Source organism: Oryctolagus cuniculus, chromosome 17 (assembly GCF_051225735.1).
Source record: "Oryctolagus cuniculus isolate XC-2025 breed Fujian yellow rabbit chromosome 17, ASM5122573v1, whole genome shotgun sequence".
Lineage (NCBI taxonomy): Eukaryota > Metazoa > Chordata > Mammalia > Lagomorpha > Leporidae > Oryctolagus > Oryctolagus cuniculus.
The window spans coordinates 667,664-685,985 of record NC_142883.1 but is presented as its reverse complement, the minus strand read 5'-3'; the positions used below and the strand labels follow the sequence as shown (position 1 = coordinate 685,985).

General features: G+C 61.6%; 1 protein-coding gene across 13 annotated transcripts in view; it reads right to left on the bottom strand.

Moving 5' to 3' along the window:
- Window positions 1-18,322, bottom strand: part of OGFOD3 (2-oxoglutarate and iron dependent oxygenase domain containing 3) — a 33,488-nt gene that overhangs the window by 13,284 nt on the left and 1,882 nt on the right. For 2 of the 13 annotated variants that reach the window (XM_070060079.2, XM_070060080.2), the window contains exons 2-8: window positions 15,862-16,079; window positions 15,226-15,492; window positions 10,655-10,730; window positions 7,868-7,908; window positions 7,017-7,092; window positions 6,555-6,611; window positions 3,471-3,624 (exon numbers count right to left, since the gene is read on the bottom strand). In XM_070060079.2, coding sequence (XP_069916180.1) covers window positions 3,471-3,624; window positions 6,555-6,611; window positions 7,017-7,092; window positions 7,868-7,908; window positions 10,655-10,730; window positions 15,226-15,492; window positions 15,862-16,079 — 889 coding nt within the window. Of the gene's footprint in view, window positions 1-3,470; window positions 3,625-6,500; window positions 6,612-7,016; window positions 7,185-7,865; window positions 7,909-10,654; window positions 10,731-15,225; window positions 15,493-15,861; window positions 16,080-18,322 lie in introns of all 13 variants that reach the window. The other 11 variants (XM_051838796.3, XM_070060081.2, XM_051838798.3 and 8 more) reach the window with 9 other exon arrangements.

Sequence of the window (18,322 nt, the reverse complement as noted above, 5' to 3'; positions counted from 1 at the left end):
GGGGCCTTGGGTAACATCAAAGCCACTAGCTGTGTCACACGGGTCCCAGGAGAATGCAGACTGAGGCAGAAAAACATATTTGAAAACCTCACGGCCCGGGGCCAGCGGGGCGGCCCAGGGAGCTCAGCTGCACCGATGCCAGATCCCACGCGGCTGCTGATTCCAGAGCCGGCTGCTCCGTTTCCCGTCAGCTCTGCTGTGGCCTGGGAAGGCACGGAGGACGGCCCAGCGCCTCGGCCCTGCACCCACGTGGGAGAGCCTGACAGGGCTCCTGGCTCTCGGCTTCAGCCTGGCACAGCCCGGCCGCTGCTGCCATCTGGGAAGTGAATCAGTAGATGGAAGATCTCTCCCTCTCCCTCTCCCCCTCTGCCACTCTGCCTTTCAAATAAACAAATAAATATTTGCATAAAAACAGAGTCCTGCTGAGACCACTAAAGAAGTGTTAATGCGAAGGTGTCCTCCAATGAGGCATCCCGGATGGACAGAGGAGACAGACAGCACCTCTGGGCTGACGGGCAATTTTGGACTCATCTGAAAAACGTTCTGTCACCACCCCATCACGCAACCCTTGACCCGCAGGCCTGAGCTACTTTTTTTTTTTTTTTTTTTTTTTTTACAGGCAGAGCAGACAGTGAGAGAGAGACAGAGAGAAAGGTCTTCCTTTTCTGTTGGTTCACCCCTTAATGGCCGCCTTGGCCAGGGAACCGCGCTAATCCGAAGCCAGGAGCCAGGTGCTTCTCGTGGTCTCCCATGCGGGTGCAGGGCCCAAGCACTTGGGCCATCCTCCACTGCCCTCCTGGGCCACAGCAGAGAGCTGGCCTGGAAGAGGGGCAACCGGGACAGAATCTGACTAGAACCCGGGGTGCCGGTGCCGCGGTGATTCCGTCAACCCCAGTGCACCATGGGAATGTGGCCCACGCACTCGAGCTGAACTCACCTGAGCACAGCTGATCAAGGTTCAAGAAAGTCCCAACGCCCGTCCGTCCCCCTCCCGTCACCATGACACCATGCTCATCTCTGGTCAGGAGGCGGGTGTGCAGGGGAGGGAGCAAGCCCGGGCCAATGAGGCATCTCGGTACCGCGCCACTTGCCATGCCAGCTGTGGGCACGGGACTCCACACGGATCTGGGCTGCCCCCGCCCCACGGCCAGGCCCACGGGGGCCTCCTCAGCAGCGGCTCAGCGAACACCAGAGCGGCACCGGTCCTGCACACCGCGCTGGGCGCTGGGCCGCAAGCAGCCTCAGCGGGAAGCGAGATCCCAGCGAGCACAGCATCCTGGGCAGCAGGGGCACGGGGAGCACGGAGACATCACAACCCCGGGCCCGCGAGAGAAGCCGCGTGAGAACCTGGAGCTCCCTGAGCAGGGAAGCCGGGCAGGTGCCGGGTGCCGGAAGAGCCCCAGGAGCAACCGCGCCAGGTCGGCAAGGCCCGCGGGAGCTGCAGGCCCGGCTCCGCGCCTCCTGGCTCCCGGCTCACTCTGCCTGAGCGTTTGTCCCCGTGCCTGGCGCTGCCACTGAACCAGGCTGCGCCCAGCACTGCCCTCCCCGGACCAGGTCCCCGGGCCTCAGAGGGCGGCCCTGCCTTCACCCTCCAGGAGTCCCCGCTCTCTCCTGTGGACGGTGCCGTCTGCCCCACTCGGGTCACGTGCACCCCCAAGGTCACAGCCCCCAGCTTGTCCTCCATCAGAAGTCTCAGCCGGCGCCAGCACTGCGGCCCCGCAAGTGGAGCTGGCGTCCCGTGACAGAGCGTGGGTTCCCTGGCTGCCCCGCTTCCCATCTGGTTCCCTGCTACTGGGCTGGGAAGGCGGATGATGGCCCCAGTGCCTGGCTCCCTGCCACCCAGAGGGGGAGACCAGGATGGAGGCCCAGGCCCCAGACTTTGGCCTGGGCCAGACCTGGCTGTGGCAGCCACTTGGGGAGTGAACTCCGTCTCTGTCTGTCACTATGCCTTTCAAATAAGTAGATAAATAACTCTTTTAAAAAAAAAAAAAAGATTGGACCCTTTTTCTGATCAGGTCACACAGAGCCACCTGCCATGGACGGCTTTCTTCTAAGGCGACGAGACCGAGTCATTTAGCACACCGACCACGTCCAGGAGCTCAGTGGCCACGCATGGCTACCGTGCTGGCCAGCACAGACGAGGGACAGTCCTGTGCCACAGAGTGCTAGTGGATGGCACGTTCTAGACACAGGTGCGGGTCGGATCAGCAAACACAGAGTGGGAGGCCTGCAGGGAGGGCGGCGGGCACCCTTGGACAGGGCCATCGGGGCCGGGGGCCTGGGACTGAAAGACCCCGGTGGCACTTCTGCGTCTGAGCCAGCGCCTCCCAAGGCTGCTCCGACGGAGCGTCTCGTGTCTGGGGGTGCCTGGGCGTCCACCTGAGACAGTGGCCACGGCTGTCACTGCAGAACGTCTGTGGACGTGGGAGGGAGCTGCAGCATAGGGCTGTGGCCGGGAACAGCCCAGTGAGACTCCTGCACGGAGCCCAAGCCACGACGAGGAGGTGGGGGCGGCCTCCCAGGGACCCGGGTGAGGAGGTGGGGGCGGCCTCCCAGGGACCCGGGTGAGGAGGTGGGGGCGGCCTCCCAGGGACCCGGGTGAGGAGGTGGGGGCGGCCTCCCAGGGACCCGGGTGAGGAGGTGGGGGCGGCCTCCCAGGGACCCGGGCGAGGAGGTGGGGGGCGGCCTCCCAGGGACCCGGGGTGAGGAGGTGGGGGCGGCCTCCCAGGGGACCCGGGCGAGGAGGTCGGGGGGGTGGCCTCCCAGGGCATCCGGGTGAGGAGGGTGGGGGCGGCCTCCCAGGGACCCGGGTGAGGAGGTGGGGGCGGCCTCCCAGGGACCCGGGTGAGGAGGTGGGGGCGGCCTCCCAGGGACCCGGGCGAGGAGGTGGGGGGCGGCCTCCCAGGGACCCGGGGTGAGGAGGTGGGGGCGGCCTCCCAGGGGACCCGGGCGAGGAGGTCGGGGGGGTGGCCTCCCAGGGCATCCGGGTGAGGAGGGTGGGGGCGGCCTCCCAGGGACCCGGGCGAGGAGGTGGGGGCGGCCTCCCAGGGACCCGGGCGAGGAGGTGGGGGCGGCCTCCCAGGGACCCGGGGTGAGGAGGTGGGGGCGGCCTCCCAGGGACCCGGGTGAGGAGGTGGGGGCGGCCTCCCAGGGACCCGGGTGAGGAGGTGGGGGCGGCCTCCCAGGGACCCGGGTGAGGAGGTGGGGGGCGCCCTCCCAGGGACCCGGGCAAGGAGGGGCCGTGGCAGAGGCTGCAGTGCCCCTGCCAGCCCCGTCCACCGTGGAGGCCGAGCACGAGCCAGGACAGAGGTCAGGACCAGCACAGCTGCCTGCTCCTTGAGGGCCGCCTCCCCGCGCTCTCCGGCCACTGCAGCCACGTCTGGGGAGCGCCTGGAGCCTCGGGGGCAGATGCCGAAACACGCGCCGTGGCAACAGGCCCGCGGGAGACCAGGACGCCCCGGGCGGCTCACCTTGTCCACGTGCGTGTGCCAGTACTCGTCGTGCGCCGTCTGCGCTTCCGTGCTGTTGATGCGGGAGAAGAACGTGGGCTTCGTGAGGTACAGCGAGGACGCGCTGATGCCGAAGGCCTCGGCGATGGCGAGCTGCACCTTCTGCCGCACGGCCCTGCAGAGGACACAGCCGTCACAGAGCGGCTCGGCCACGGGGGACAGCAGGTAGCTCTCCGCAGGGCCCAGGACCGCCACACAGACCCAGGGAGGGCAGTGGGATGGGCCACGCGGCATCTCTGGACACGTGACAGCATGTCATACACACACGGCATGCCTGGACACACGACAGCATGTCATACACACACGACAGTCCCAAACACATGACAGCATATCACACACAGCATCCCTGAATACGTGACAGAATGTCACACCCATACGCCATCCCTGAACATGTGGGACAGGACGTCACATGCACATGGCATCCCTGAGCACATGACAGAATGTCACACCCATACGCCATCCCTGAACATGTGACAGAATGTCAAACACACATGACATTCCTAGACACATGGGATAGGACATCACACACACAGCATCCTTGAACACGTGACAGAATGTCCTACACACATGAAGTCCCAAACACATGTAACAGGATATCACACATGGCATCCCTGAACACGTGACAGAATGTCCTATACACGACAGCCCCAAACATATGTGACAGGTTATCATACATGGCGTCTCTGAACATGTGACAGAATGTCCTACACACATGGCATCTTTGACCAGATGACAGAATGTTAAACAACATGGCATCTCTGGACACGTGGGACAGGACGTCATACACACATGACATCCATGGACACGTGGGAAAGGACGGCACAAGCACATGACAACCCTGGACACGTGGGACAGGACGGCACACGCACATGACAACCCTGGACACGTGGGACAGGACAGCACACGCACATGACATCCCTGGACACGTGGGACAGGACGGCACACGCACATGACATCCCTGGACACGTGGGACAGGACGGCACACACATGACATCCCTGGACATGTGGGACAGGACGGCACACGCACATGACATCGATGGACACGTGGGAAAGGACGGCACAAGCACAGGACAACCCTGGACATGTGGGACAGGACGGCACACGCACATGACATCCCTGGACACGTGGGACAGGACGGCACATGCACATGACATCCCTGGACACGTGGGACAGGACGGCACACGCACATGACATCCTGGACACGTGGGACAGGACGGCACACGCACATGACATCCCTGGACACGTGGGACAGGACGGCACACGCACATGACATCCCTGGACACGTGGGACAGGACGGCACACGCACATGACATCCTGGACACGTGGGACAGGACGGCACACACACATGGCAACCTCTGGAGCCTGAGGACCAAGTCCTCGCAGGATTGGCCGCAGTACCCACAGCCCATGCTGCACCAGAGGCCTGGAGGAGGACCCTGTGAGGGGCCAGGGGCTGGGTCCACGGCAGCCAGGCAGCCGAGGACGAGGTGGTGTCCCAGGAGGCTGGCAGCCCCTCCCTCACGGGCCGGGGGCAGGCTCCTCCTCACACACGCAGCTTTGTGACCCCTGCCGTCCAAGCCTTGGTCATCAGATCAGCATCCACAGTGGACCGGGGCCCTTCCTGATGGCAGCTGCTGGCCAGCACGAACACTCTAAGGTCTGAGCAGAGCCCTCACACTGGACTCTAGAGGGCCAGCTCTTTGTGGGGGGGAGAACTAGGGGAGTGGTGCTGGAAGGGTTGGCCTGTGTCTTCCTGTAGCACACGACACCTATCTGCATATCTACCTAACTACTCACACGTACATACACGCACCTACCCACACACAGGCACCTGCACATGTCCCGGCTGCACACACAGACCTACACATGTCCCAGTGCACACACGGGTACCTGCATATGTCCCAGTGCACACATGGGTACCTGCATATGTCCCAGTGCACACACGGGTACCTGCACATGTTCCGGCTGCACACACAGACCTACACACGTCCCAGTGCACACACGGGTACCTGCATATGTCCTGGCTGCACACATGGGCACCTGCACATGTCCCAGTGCACACACAGACACCTGTACATGTCCTGGCTGCACACACGGGTACCTGCACATGTCCCCACTGCACACATGGGCACCTGCATGTGTCCCAGCTGCACACACAGACCTACACATGTCCCCACTGCACACACAGACACCTGCACGTGTCCCAGCTGCACACATGGGCACCTGCATGTGTCCCAGTGCACACATGGGCACCTGCACGTGTCCCAGCTGCACACACAGGTACCTATATGTGTCCCCACTGCACACACAGACCTACACATGTTCCAGCTGCACACGCGGGCACTTGCACACACCTACCTGCATACACAGACCCACACATCCCCACCTGCACACACATGTACCTATACGTGTCCCTACCTGCACGTCTCAATGGCATTTACCTACACATGTACACACATCCCCACTTGCACACATCATACAAACTTATACGCCACAGGCCTGATTCCACCTGCACACATGCATAATGCACACTTACACACATGGCTACACCACACACTGCATGCACAAGCACACACTGGCATATGTGTGCACACGTGCGTCCCCACACGCATATACAACACAATGCACACGTCCACGTCCACAGGCGTGTGCTGGATCCACGGCAGTCACGGGGACTCGCTCAGCTGGAGACGTGACAGGACAGAGCTCTCAGCAACGCCCCCCAGGAGTGGCATCAAATCGGCCACGTTGCTGCCAGTGGGGCCCCTGGGCGGAGGGCACTCAAGATCTCCCTGCGTCGTTTCTGTCACTCTGGACACACCCCGATTATCCCAAAGTAAAACGCTAATGAAGGAGCAATGCCCCAGGCGATGGCGCGGCCACTGGGCATGAGGGCTGGGTGACTGCACCGGCGCCCCCTGCAGGCCGGGGGCTGTTACAGGACCTGAGGGACCCCCTCCACCCCCCGTCCTGGGTGTCACTCCCTCACACCTCGGACCTCTCCTTCAGTTCCACCACCGCAGATCCCAGCTCGCCCCTTCTCACCGGTACAACTGGAAGTCTTCATCTGAGAAGATATTTTGTATTTTATCCCCAAAGTATCTGTGAAAACGCGAACAGTGTTAACAAATGCAATATCTTACCAGGCTTTTCCCTATCTCCTCTCAATGCAGTCTCTCCCCACGCTAACCAGCCAGGCCCTGGAAACCCACCTGCCCTCATTCCAAGAGAGTTCCGCGTGCTAGCGGGAATGGGGTCAGAGGCTCGGGACAGGACGACGCTGAACCTGCAGGACCCCGTCAGACCCCCGCTCACACGGCCCTGGGCCGCAGTTCTAAGGAGCCAGCGTCTGCTCTCCCTCCTCCTCCCCGACCCCCAGCCTGAGCAGGTCCCGGGACCGGACAGCAGCCTCCCCTAGAGCTCTGTGGACAGCACCTGCCCGCGGTCAGGCCGGGGAGAGCGGTCTCCCAGCCCAGCCTGCTCTCAGCGCCTGACAGGGGCTCTCACCTGTACAGGTTCACAAAGTGCTTCCCGACCGACAGGGCCCCGGAGTGCAGGTCCAGGATGGACGCCTGGAAAGCCCGGGAGGAGAGCCGTGAGGCTGGGCGGCGGGCGCGGGCGCAGCACGGGTGCTGTGTGCTCACCGCTCCCTGGCCAGACCCCGTCTTCTGATTCCTGAAGCAGAAAGACCACTCCGCTCTGCGGCTCGGGACGGCCCACAGACGGACACCTGCGGCCGGATGGCGGTGCGTCTCGTCCGCTCCCTCCCTCCGTGCCCGGGGCTCTGCCCAGGTGAACTGACGCACACGGGTGCACACCCGGAAGCCACCAGCACCTCGCTGCATCTGCCTGCCCTTGGGGAGCCCCCCCCTACCTCCCTCCCCCCACGCCCCTTCTCCGGGCAAACACTGATCTGTTCCTGCCAGACGCGAGTCCAGGTTGTCTGGAATTCAGGTCACGGGATCAGACAGGCGAGCATCAGCCTGAGGACTTGGGGGTCCAGGCCGCCACTGCTCTGTACCCTAGACCTCGGCCCCCACCCGACCCCCACCCCACAGCCGCCTGCCTGCCCACAGCTTCTCAAACTCCAGTGTGACCAGGGCCAGGCCGTGACGCACGCCCAGGGCACGATCTTCCCAACAATGGCGCCTTGTGCCCGCTCAGCACCGGTGGGTTAGGTTAGGTTAGGTTAGGGCTCCTGTGGCTGGTGCTGGGAGACATGTGGACACGGGGCTGGCCCACGCCCCTGGATGGGCACACGGGGGACGCTGCACGTCCCATGCTGTCCCCTTCCTCTCTGAGTGACAGCACAGTTGAAGGGCAGAGGAAACGGGGCAGGAGCCACAGACAACTCACCCCTCCGTGGGATCCTCCCAGGGACAGCCCCTTCTCGGCTATGCTGTGGGGGAAGCAACAGAATTACCCGCAGTGATCTGGGCAGAGTGTCGCCCGCACAGCCCTGTGGCACAGCCCTGCTGGTAGAGCCCCACTGGCACAGCCCTGCTGGTACAGCCCCGCCCGCACAGCCCTGTGGTACAGCCCTGCTGGTAGAGCCCCGCCCGCACAGCCCTGTGGTACAGCCCTGTGGTACAGCCCTGTGGCACAGCCCTGTGGTACAGCCCTGTGGCACAGCCCTGTGGTAGAGCCCTGTGGCACACCCCTGTGGCACACCCCTGTGGCACAGCCCTGTGGTACAGCCCTGTGGCACAGCCCTGTGGCACAGCCCTGGGGTACAGCCCTGTGGCACGGCCCTGCTGGTAGAGCCCTGCTGGCACAGCCCTGTGGCACGGCCCTGTGGTACAGCCCTGTGGTAGAGCCCTGTGGCACAGCCCTGCTGGTACAGCCCTGTGGCACAGCCCCGTGGTACAGCCCCGTGGTACAGCCCTGGGGTACAGCCCTGTGGTAGAGCCCTGTGGCACAGCCCTGTGGTAGAGCCCTGTGGCACAGCCCTGCTGGTACAGCCCTGGGGTACAGCCCTGTGGTACAGCCCTGGGGTACAGCCCTGTGGCACGGCCCTGCTGGCACAGCCCTGTGGCACGGCCCTGTGGCACGGCCCTGCTGGTTTGGTGCTGTGGTGTAGACAAGCGCTTGAGCACAGGGCTGGACTCGGCTAAGTGAGACAACCACGTCACTGTCCCCTTTGACACACGGCTAGGCTTGGGGACTGGGAGCTAAATTTTGTCTAACGTCCCGCAGTCCTGTGGCCGTGTTGGGGGGGGTACTTGTGGACACACTCCTGGGGTCCCTGGGCAAGGGGTCCCCTTTGACAGTCACAGCTCAGGGTAGGAGGATGACGACCTGCGAGTTGCCCGGGGCCAGAAAGGACCCAGACTCCTGCAGGGCCAGGACCTCCCAGGGCCTGCAGACCCTGGCCTAGACACCGATTCCCTCAGAGAAATGCCAGAAATAACGGGAGGGGCAGCACGGAAGCCCCCCGCCCGCAACACCGGCGTCCCCCACGAGCACCAGCTGGGTCCCGGCTGCCCCACGCCAACCCAGCTCCCCGCTCGTGCTCCTGGAAAAGCAGTGGAAGGTGGCCAGAGTGCCTGTGCTCCTGCACCCATGCGGGAGACCTGGATGGGGCTCCTGCCGCCTGCATTCAGCTGCCGAGCCCTGGCCACTGCGGTGATTTGGGGAGTGAGGCACTGGATGGAAGATCGGTCGCTCTCCCTCTTTTCTCCCTGTTTCTCTGCCTTTCAAACAAACAAGTCCAGCACCACCTGCTTTTGAGGAGGTGTCTGTGCTGTCCAGGGGCCATGGCAGGGTCGGCTACAGGCCGAACCCAACCCCACTCTGGATCAGTGACCGTCCACCCCAGGGCCATGCACACGTGACCGTCTGCCCAGGGCAGTGCACGTGGGTCTCCACAGGCAGGCGTTTGGGGCGCCCTCAAAGGCTGTGGCAGCATCTTCCCTGGAAGGAGACCAGGCCCAGAACATTCTAGCAGCACCAGGGAGAGTTACGGCCTCTTCCACAGAACAAGACCTCTGCCCTCGAAGGCTCCCAGGGATGGACAGGATGGAAACACGAGGGCGGACGTGGGAGGGCTCGGCAGGAACTGACACAGACATGGGACGCACGCACGACAGAAAATACAGGACGGACACGGGGCCGTGACACTGAGGACACGGGGCGTGACACTGAGGACACGGGGCGTGACACTGAGGACTGACACGGGGCTGTGACACTGAGGACTGACACAGGGCTGTGACACTGAGGACTGACACAGGCTGTGACACTGAGGACACGGGCTGTGACACTGAGGACACGGGTGTGACATTGAGGACTGACACGGGGCCATGACACTGAGGACACGGGCTGTGACACTGAGGACTGACGGGGCTGTGACACTGAGGACAGGGGCGGGGCTGTCCCACAGGGAACACACGTGGCATTGTAATGCTCTTCTAAGTCATTTTTTAAAGATTTATTTATTTATTTGAAAGTCAGAGTTACACAGAGAGAGGAGTGGCAGAGAGAGAGAGAGGTCTTCCATCCACTGGTTCACTCCCCAAATGGACGCAACAGCCAGAGCTGTGCTGATTCGAAGCCAGTAAACAGGAGCTTCTTCTTGGTCTCCCACGTGTGTGCAGGGGCCCAAGGACTTGGGTCATCCTCCACTGCTTTCCCAGGCTGTAGCAGAGAGCTGGATTGGAAGTGGAGCAGCCGGGTCTCGAACTGGCGCCAGCGCTTCAGGCCAGGGCGTTAACCCACTGCACCATAGCGCTGGCCCCAAAGTCATCTCAGTGTGGTTTCCTGCCTCCTCACCTGTCCACTTCCCACTTCACGGGCTCTCCCGACCCTCAGGGCTGGCACTGTGGCCTAGTAGCAACACCGGCAGGCACCCCAGTGGCACTGCTCCGCATCCCATCCCATTCTCTGTGAACAGCCTGGGAAAAGCAGCAGGAAAGGAACCAGCGTTTGGGCCCCTGCGCCCACACAGGAAACCCGGATGGAATCCCTGGCTCCTGGCCTCGGCCTGGCGGAGTCCTGGCTGTTGCAGCTACGTTGAGAGTGAAACAGCGGACGGAAGATCTCTCTATCTCTGTCTGTAACTCTGGCTTTCAAATACATAAGTAAATAGAAAAAAAAAAAGTAAAAACCTGACCCACAGACACGCGGGAACAAAGCCAAGACATAGGCACCTGCGGATCCGCTGCGCCTCCTCCCTGGTGATGACAACGTCGCTGACGCCTCTGCCACACTTCCTGGGGGTGCAGCCTGGAGGGACGACAACCAGAGTGAAACCCTGAGTCCCAGCGACGCCTCTGGGACGCCCCCACCTGCTGAGGGCAAGGGATTTGGTGGAATGGGCAGGCCAGGCCCTTCCATAGGCGAGGGGGCAGCTTAGCAAACACCTGGCTCCTTGTGAATCTCAGAAAAAGCAACAGTGTACCCAGTGCTCACCCCCGGAGCCGGAGCTCACTGGGCGCCACACTGGACAGGACACCCCCGGAGCCGGGGCTCACTGGGCGCCACACTGGACAGGACACCCCCGGAGCCGGGGCTCACTGGGCGCCACACTGGACAGGACACCCCCGGAGCCGGGGCTCACTGGGCGCCACACTGGACAGGACACCCCCGGAGCTGGAGCTCACTGGGCGCCCCGAGCCTCCAGCAGCCCCACACTGGACAAGGCAACGCTCGGTGCTGAGTGCTGGGGCCTGGGGCCAGGGGTCACAGGGCACCACACTTGGCTGCGGTGTCCGTCTGTGGCACTGGACACTCGGGACAGGTCAAGCCACGCAGCTCCGTGTGCACATGGTGTGGGCTGGACGAAGCACACAGGACTCACAGGCACTTCCCAGGCACACATGGAATGGGCACATAAACCCATCACCCTCTCAGCAGGAAGAAAGCCAGGGCCAATGTCAGAGGATCTGTACCGCAGTTTTCTCCTAACTACAATGCATTGGGTTGGAAACAAATTTTTCCAAACATAAAACCAAGACTCCATGAACACTGGCATTTTTTTTTTTAGGGAGGCTATGACAAAGGTAATTGTCTTCCCAGCCCTTTTTTTTTTTTTTGGGGGGGGGGGACAGGCAGAGTGGACAGTGAGAGAGAGAGAAGAGAGAAAGGTCTTCCTTTACCGTTGGTTCACCCTCCAATGGCTGCTGCAGCTGGCACACTGTGCTGATCCGAAGCCAGGAGCCAGGTGGTTCTCCTGGTCTCCCATGCGGGTGCAGGGCCCAAGCACTTGGGTCATCCTCCACTGCACTCCTGGGCCACAGCAGAGAGCTGGACTGGAAGAGGAGCAACCGGGACAGAATCCGGTGCCCCAACCGGGACTAGAACCCGGGGTGCCGGCGCCGCAAGGCGGAAGATTAGCCTAGTGAGCCACGGCGGCGGCCTAATGCTGGCATTTTTAAAAAATATTTTATTTATTTATCTGAGAGGCAGAATTATGTACAGAGAGAGGAAGAGACACAGAGAGAGGTCTTCCATCCACTGGTTCACTCCCCAAATGGCTGCAACGCCAGGAGCTGGGCTGATCCGAAGCCAGGAGCCAGGAGCTTCTTCTGGGTCTCCCACATGGGTGCAGGGGCCCAAGCACTTGGGCCATCTTCTACTGCTTTCCCAGGCCATAGCAGAGAGTTGGAACAGAAGTGGAGCAGCCAAGACTCGAACCAGTGCCCATATGGGATGCCAGTACCACAGGCAGAGGCTTAATCTACTATGCCACGGCACTGGCCCCGAATGTTGGCATTTTAAAAACATGCTCCCAGGAGAAGGCACGGCACAGTGGGTTAACCCACAGTTGGGAACACACACGTCCCATATCGGAATGTTGGCTCAAATCCTGGCTACTCCACCCTTCCGATCCAGCTCCCTGTACCATGCACCCTAGGAGGCAGCGGAAGAGGCCCAAGTGCTTGGCTCCTGCACCCACGTGGGGGACCCAGCTGGAGTGCCCGGCTCCTGGCTCAGCCTGGCTTAGGTTAAACTGAGTTAAGTGTGGGGAGGGCAACAGTGGATGGAAGATTTCTCTCTGTGTCTCCCCTCTTGGTCATGCTGTCTTTCTAAGTAAATTAAATAAGTAAGTAAACAAAATGCTTCCAAATAACTGGTGGGCTAATAGAGGACAGTGGGCCCCTGTGACGAGGGGCTGACACAAGCATGAGGCAGGGATCAGGGGACACTGACAGACGCAGGACAGGACAGGATCTCGCCTGGGACAGGGGACTTACAGCCAAACGCTGCTCTGGTTCTTCACAGCAAAGCTTCAGGCAAGATCCAAAAGGCCCACCTACCCCCAGGTGGCACCAGCCACCCAAGGCAGGGCTCAGAAGTGTGTACAAGACACAGGAATATCCGGGGGGGGGGGCAGCGCCGTGGTGCAGTGGGTTAATCCTCCGCCTGTGGTGCCAGCATCCCTTATGGGCGCTGGTTCTAGTCCCAGCTGCTCCTCTTCCAATCCACTCTCTGCTGTGGCCTGGGAAGGCAGTGGAGGATGGCCTGAGTGCTTGGGCCCTGCACCTGCATGGGAGACTGGGAAGAAACACCGGGCTCCTGGCCTCGGATCAGCACAGCTCCGGCCATTGCAGCCATCTGGGGAGTAAACCAATGGAAGGAAGACCTCTCTCTGTTTCTCCCTCTCACTGTCTGTAACTCTACCTCTCAAATAAATAAATAAAAATCTTATAAAAATAATATCCAGGGCCTGGTGGGTGAGATTCACAACCTGTGGTGGCAAACTGAAGCAGAGTTGCAAGAAAGCAAGAAAACAGGACCCACGGGCGGGTTCTGGTGCAGTGGCTAAGACGCTGCTTGGAACGTGTGCAACCCTTCTCAGAAGGCCTCAGCGCCCAATCCAGCTTCCGGCTAATGCACACCCTGGGAGGCAGCAGGCGATGGCCCAAGTACTTGCTTGGGTCCCTGCCACCCGCGTGAGAGCCTTGTTTAGAGTTCCAGGCTCCTGGCTTTGGCCTGTCACAGCCATGGCTGTTGTGGGCATTTGGGGAGTGAACCAGTCGATGGAAGATCTCTGCCTCTCTCTGCCTTTCAAATAAAATGAAAACAAAAATTTTTAAGATTTATTTGAAAGGCAGAGTTACAGAGAGAGGAGAGACAGAAAGAGAGACCTTCCATCCATTGGTTCACTCCCCAAATGGCCACAATAACCAGGGCTGGGCCAAGCCAAAGCCAGGAGCAGGAGCTTCTTCCGGGTCTCCCACATGGGCGCAGGGGCTCAGGCACTTGGCGCATCCTCTGCTGCTTTCCCAGGTGCATTAGCAGGGAGCTGGATGGGAAGTGGAGCGGCTGCGACCCAATCCAGTGTGCACATGGATGCCAGCGATGCAGGCGGTGGCTTAACCCGGTGAGCACAGCACTAGCCCCAAAATAAATTTGTTAAAAGAGAAGCAGAGGGGCTGGTGCTGTGGCACAACAGATTAGGCCTCTGCCTGCAGCACTGGCATCCCCTATGGGCGCTGGTTCGAGTCCTGGCTGCTCCACTTCTGATGCAGCTCCGTGCTAGTGCACCTGGGAAAGCAGTGGAGGACGGCCCCAGTGCTCGGGCCCTGCACTCATGTGGAGACCTGGAAGCTTCTGGTTTCAGCCAGCCCAGTCCCGGCCACTGAGGCCATCGAGGAATGGAGGATCTCTCTGCCTCCTTCTGCCTTTCAAATAAATAAATAAATCTTTTTAAAAAAAAGAGAGCGAGAAACAGAACCATGGGGAGAGGAGGTAACCCACGCAGGCAGCAGAGGACAGCGCAGCGCTGCCCAGCAGTGACCACGTGTGTCTCACTGTGAGGAAGCGTCAGCAGCACAGGTGTGTGTACACGCCACAAACACGCAGTAACACACGTGCCTAGGGCCGGAATGGGCAGTCACAGGCGACATTTCATAGCCAGCCCAAGTGCCAGACACAGGGTCCCGAGGGGCCACAGGAGGAAATGGAATCAGGTTTAAAGTTAAAGGGGTGCCTTCCCGTCACCTCTCTCTTATAAATCAGATCACACCCAGCTTGCACTGGACACAGGCACACGGCTGTGCCACCATCGCCACCTGCAGAATTTCCCATCTTCCCATCAAACATTCACTCCCAGGCAGGCACCTGGCCCACGTGTGACACCACAGCCGACACCGAGTGCCGGGTTCACGTCCTGGCTCTGAACCCAACTCCAGCTTCTGCTGATGCACACCCTGGCAGCAGGTGATGGCACGAGTACTTGGGTCCCTGCCACCCACGTCAGAGACTGGGACTGAGACCCCGGTTCTCAGCCTCGGCCTGGCCCAGTCTTAGCCGTCGAGGGCATTTGGAGCACGACCCAGCAGATGGGAGCTCACTCTATCTGTCTGCCTCTAAAATGAATTTTTTTAATGATGAACATTTAAAAAAAAAAAAACTTAATTTCCATTCCCTCTTCCTCATTCCCTCTTTTAAAATTAAGAGACAGACAAAATGCTCCTCTATGCTGCCCACAAGGGCCAGGACTGGGCCAGAACAAAGCCCGAGTTGGGAACACAATCCAGGTCTCCCACATGGGTGGCAGGGGCCATCATCTGCTGCGTCCCGGGTCTACACTGGCAGGAAGTTGGAGTCAGGAGCCGGGGCCAGGGCTCAGAGCCAGGCAATCCCATGTGGGGCGCAGTCACTCTAACTGCTGGACTGACTGAACAGCTGGGCCAAGCACCTGCGCCTTCAGCCACTCTACATGGTGCTAAATTATTAAATGGGCAGGGAGACACTTCTCTTCAATGCCAACTACCAAAAACTGTCTTGAAAGCCGGAGGTCCAGGGAAAAGTCTATGAGGACACAGAGCCCATGCAACAGACGTGGGCTCATCCTCCCTCGGGATTCTGTCCAGAGCAGCTCCTCCCGGGAGCTCCTCTGTGGAAGCACTGGCAGTCTTCCCTTGGTTCGGGCCCGAAGCATTGCCGCCGATGAAAAGCCGAATTCCGCCTCTGAAAACCCAGCCGTCGGTGCTAGGTTGGCTTTGTGAAACTGAGAACACATCCAGTAGCACAGAACATTCTGGAAAACACAGCAGCTCAGGCTGGGGTCAGCCCTACTGGGCGGTGTGCTCTCCAGGGTGCTGAACGCTGCCCCTGGCCCGCCCCCCCGCCCCGTGGCTCCACCCCACTCCCGCCTCCGCCAGGCCAGAGTGCCACCTGCTCCCGGGGAACCAGCTGCAGGAGCTGGGACCCTGAAGGCTCCACAGTCAACTCTCCTGGTTTCAGCTTCCTCACCCCCACCTTCCTCATTCTGAACCTGCTACGTCCCAGCAGATGGCGGGCCCTCCCTGGGGGTGGGGGGCAGCCACCTCTGCCGCCCGCACCACGGTCCTCCCAAGAGGCGAGGTGCACTTCAGACGCAGGCTGCCTGTCTTCCTGGGCTCCGTACCTTCAAACCTCCGGTGCCCGTCGTAGTCCTCGGAGCAGGGCACCTCGACGAACCTTCCTGCCACAAGCTCTCCGCGGCGAGCCAGGACCTCGGTGACACCGTCGTCGGTCCCCAGACTGCTCCAGAGCAGGAGTGCGGCCAGCGCGAGGCCGGCCCCCAGGCCTGCAGTCCTCAGGCACGCCCCTGGCACCTCCCGCAGGGCCCGGTCCTTCTTGGTGCTGAGAACAGGAAACAACTGCTGTCACTCACACGCACGCTCAACGGTGGGCAGCCCAGGCTGGGCCTCTGTCAACACGGAAGTGGCCGCCTGTGCCAGGGAAGCAGGCGGTGAGGGACCAGAAGTGCCGCCCGCCCCGGGCACCCCCTCTCAGGGGGCAGCCTGGGACCCAGCCCGACAGGCAGGGCTGGCCAAAGCTCCTACACAGTATTTCAGCAAAGTTACAACGGAAGCGTTTCAGATTGTCGACTGAACTAGGATGGAGGGAGGGACAGACAAATGTTCTTGTGTGACACGTTCTTTAGGAGCTCTGCTTTGGGGGGTGCTTAGAAAGGCTCTGTGGGTTACCCACGCTCAGTCAGACCGCGGCTGCAGGTCAGACGAGGTATCTGAGACCTTATCCAGGAGAATCCGAGAGCGGCCGGGACAAAAAGGGACAGAACTCCTCTCAGGAACAAACCACCAGATTTAAGGGTCACGTAGCCTGAGCCTAGCGTCCTCCAGACGACGTTGTTTAAAAAAGGATTTATTTATTTGGCAGAATTTCACAGAGGAAGAGAGATCTTCCATATGCTAGTTCACTTCCCAAATGGTCACAAGAGCCAGGGCTGGGCCAGGCCAAAGCCAGGAGCCAGGGGCTTCTTCCAGGTCTCCAGGTGGGTGCAGGGGCTCAAGGACTTGGGCCGTCTTCGTCTGCCTTCCAGGGAGCACCAGCAGGGAGCTGGCTTGGAGGTGGAGCAGCTGGACTCAAACTGGTGCCCTCACGGGATGCCAGCGCCGCAACGCCAGCCCTTCCAGACGTATCTTAACTGATGGATTCAACACGGACCTTGGCAACAGCAAGGTCAGGAAAGCCCCAACGAGCAGACAGCACGGGATCCACACTGCCGCTCTGTGTGCTGAAAGATCACGCACCCGTGACACACACCAGACCACGAGTGAGCTCTAAACCCTAGACACGGCTGTCCCCCTCCCCGAGCCCCTAGACGCGGACTGTCCCCCCCGAGCCCCTAGACGCGGACTGTCCCCCCCGAGCCCCTAGACACGGCTGTCCCCCGAGCCCCTAGACGCGGGCTGTCCCCCCCGAGCCCCTAGACGCAGGCTGTCCCCCCACTGAGCCCCTAGACGCGGGCTGTCCCCCCTCCCCGAACCCCTAGACGCGGACTGTCCCCCCCGAGCCCCTAGACACGGGCTGTCCCCCCACTGAGCCCCTAGACACGGGCTGTCCCCCCACTGAGCCCCTAGACATGGGCTGTCCCCCCTGAGCCCCTAGACGCGGGCTGTCCCCCCTGAGCTCCTAGACGTGGACTGTCCCCCACTGAGCCCTTAAACACGGGCTGTCCCCCACTGAGCCCCTAGACACGGGCTGTCCCCCCTCCCCGAGTCCCTAGACGCGGACTGTCCCCCCTGAGCCCCTAGACGCGGGCTGTCCCCCACTGAGCCCTTAGACACGGGCTGTCCCCCACTGAGCCCCTAGACACGGGCTGTCCCCCCTCCCCGAGTCCCTAGACGCGGGCTGTCCCCCACTGAGCCCCTAGACATGGGCTGTCCCCCCTGAGCCCCTAGATGTGGGCTGTCCCCCCTCCCCGAACCCCTAGATGCGGGCTGTCCCCCCTGAGCTCCTAGACGTGGACTGTCCCCCACTGAGCCCTTAAACACGGGCTGTCCCCCACTGAGCTCCTAGACACGGGCTGTCCCCCCCTGAGCCCCTAGACACGGGCTGTCCCCCCTGAGCCCCTAGATGTGGGCTGTCCCCCCCACTGAGCCCCTAGACATGGGCTGTCCCCCACTGAGCCCCTAGACACGGGCTGTCCCCCCTGAGCCCCTAGACGCGGACTGTCCCCCCCCCACTGAGCTCCTAGACACGGGCTGTCCCCCCCGAGCCCCTAGACGCGGACTGTCCCCCCCGAGCCCCTAGACGCGGACTGTCCCCCCACTGAGCTCCTAGACACGGGCTGTCCCCCCCCCGAGCCCCTAGACGCGGGCTGTCCCCCCCCGAGCCCCTAGACACGGACTGTCCCCCCCCCCGAGCCCCTAGACACGGACTGTCCCCCCCGAGCCCCTAGACGCGGGCTGTCCCCCACTGAGCCCCTAGACGCGGACTGTCCCCCACTGAGCCCTTAGACACGGACTGTCCCCCCCGAGCCCCTAGATGTGGGCTGTCCCCCCTGAGCCCCTAGGTGCAGGCTGCCCCCCCGAGCCCCTAGACACGGGCTGTCCCCCACTGAGCCCCTAGACGCGGGC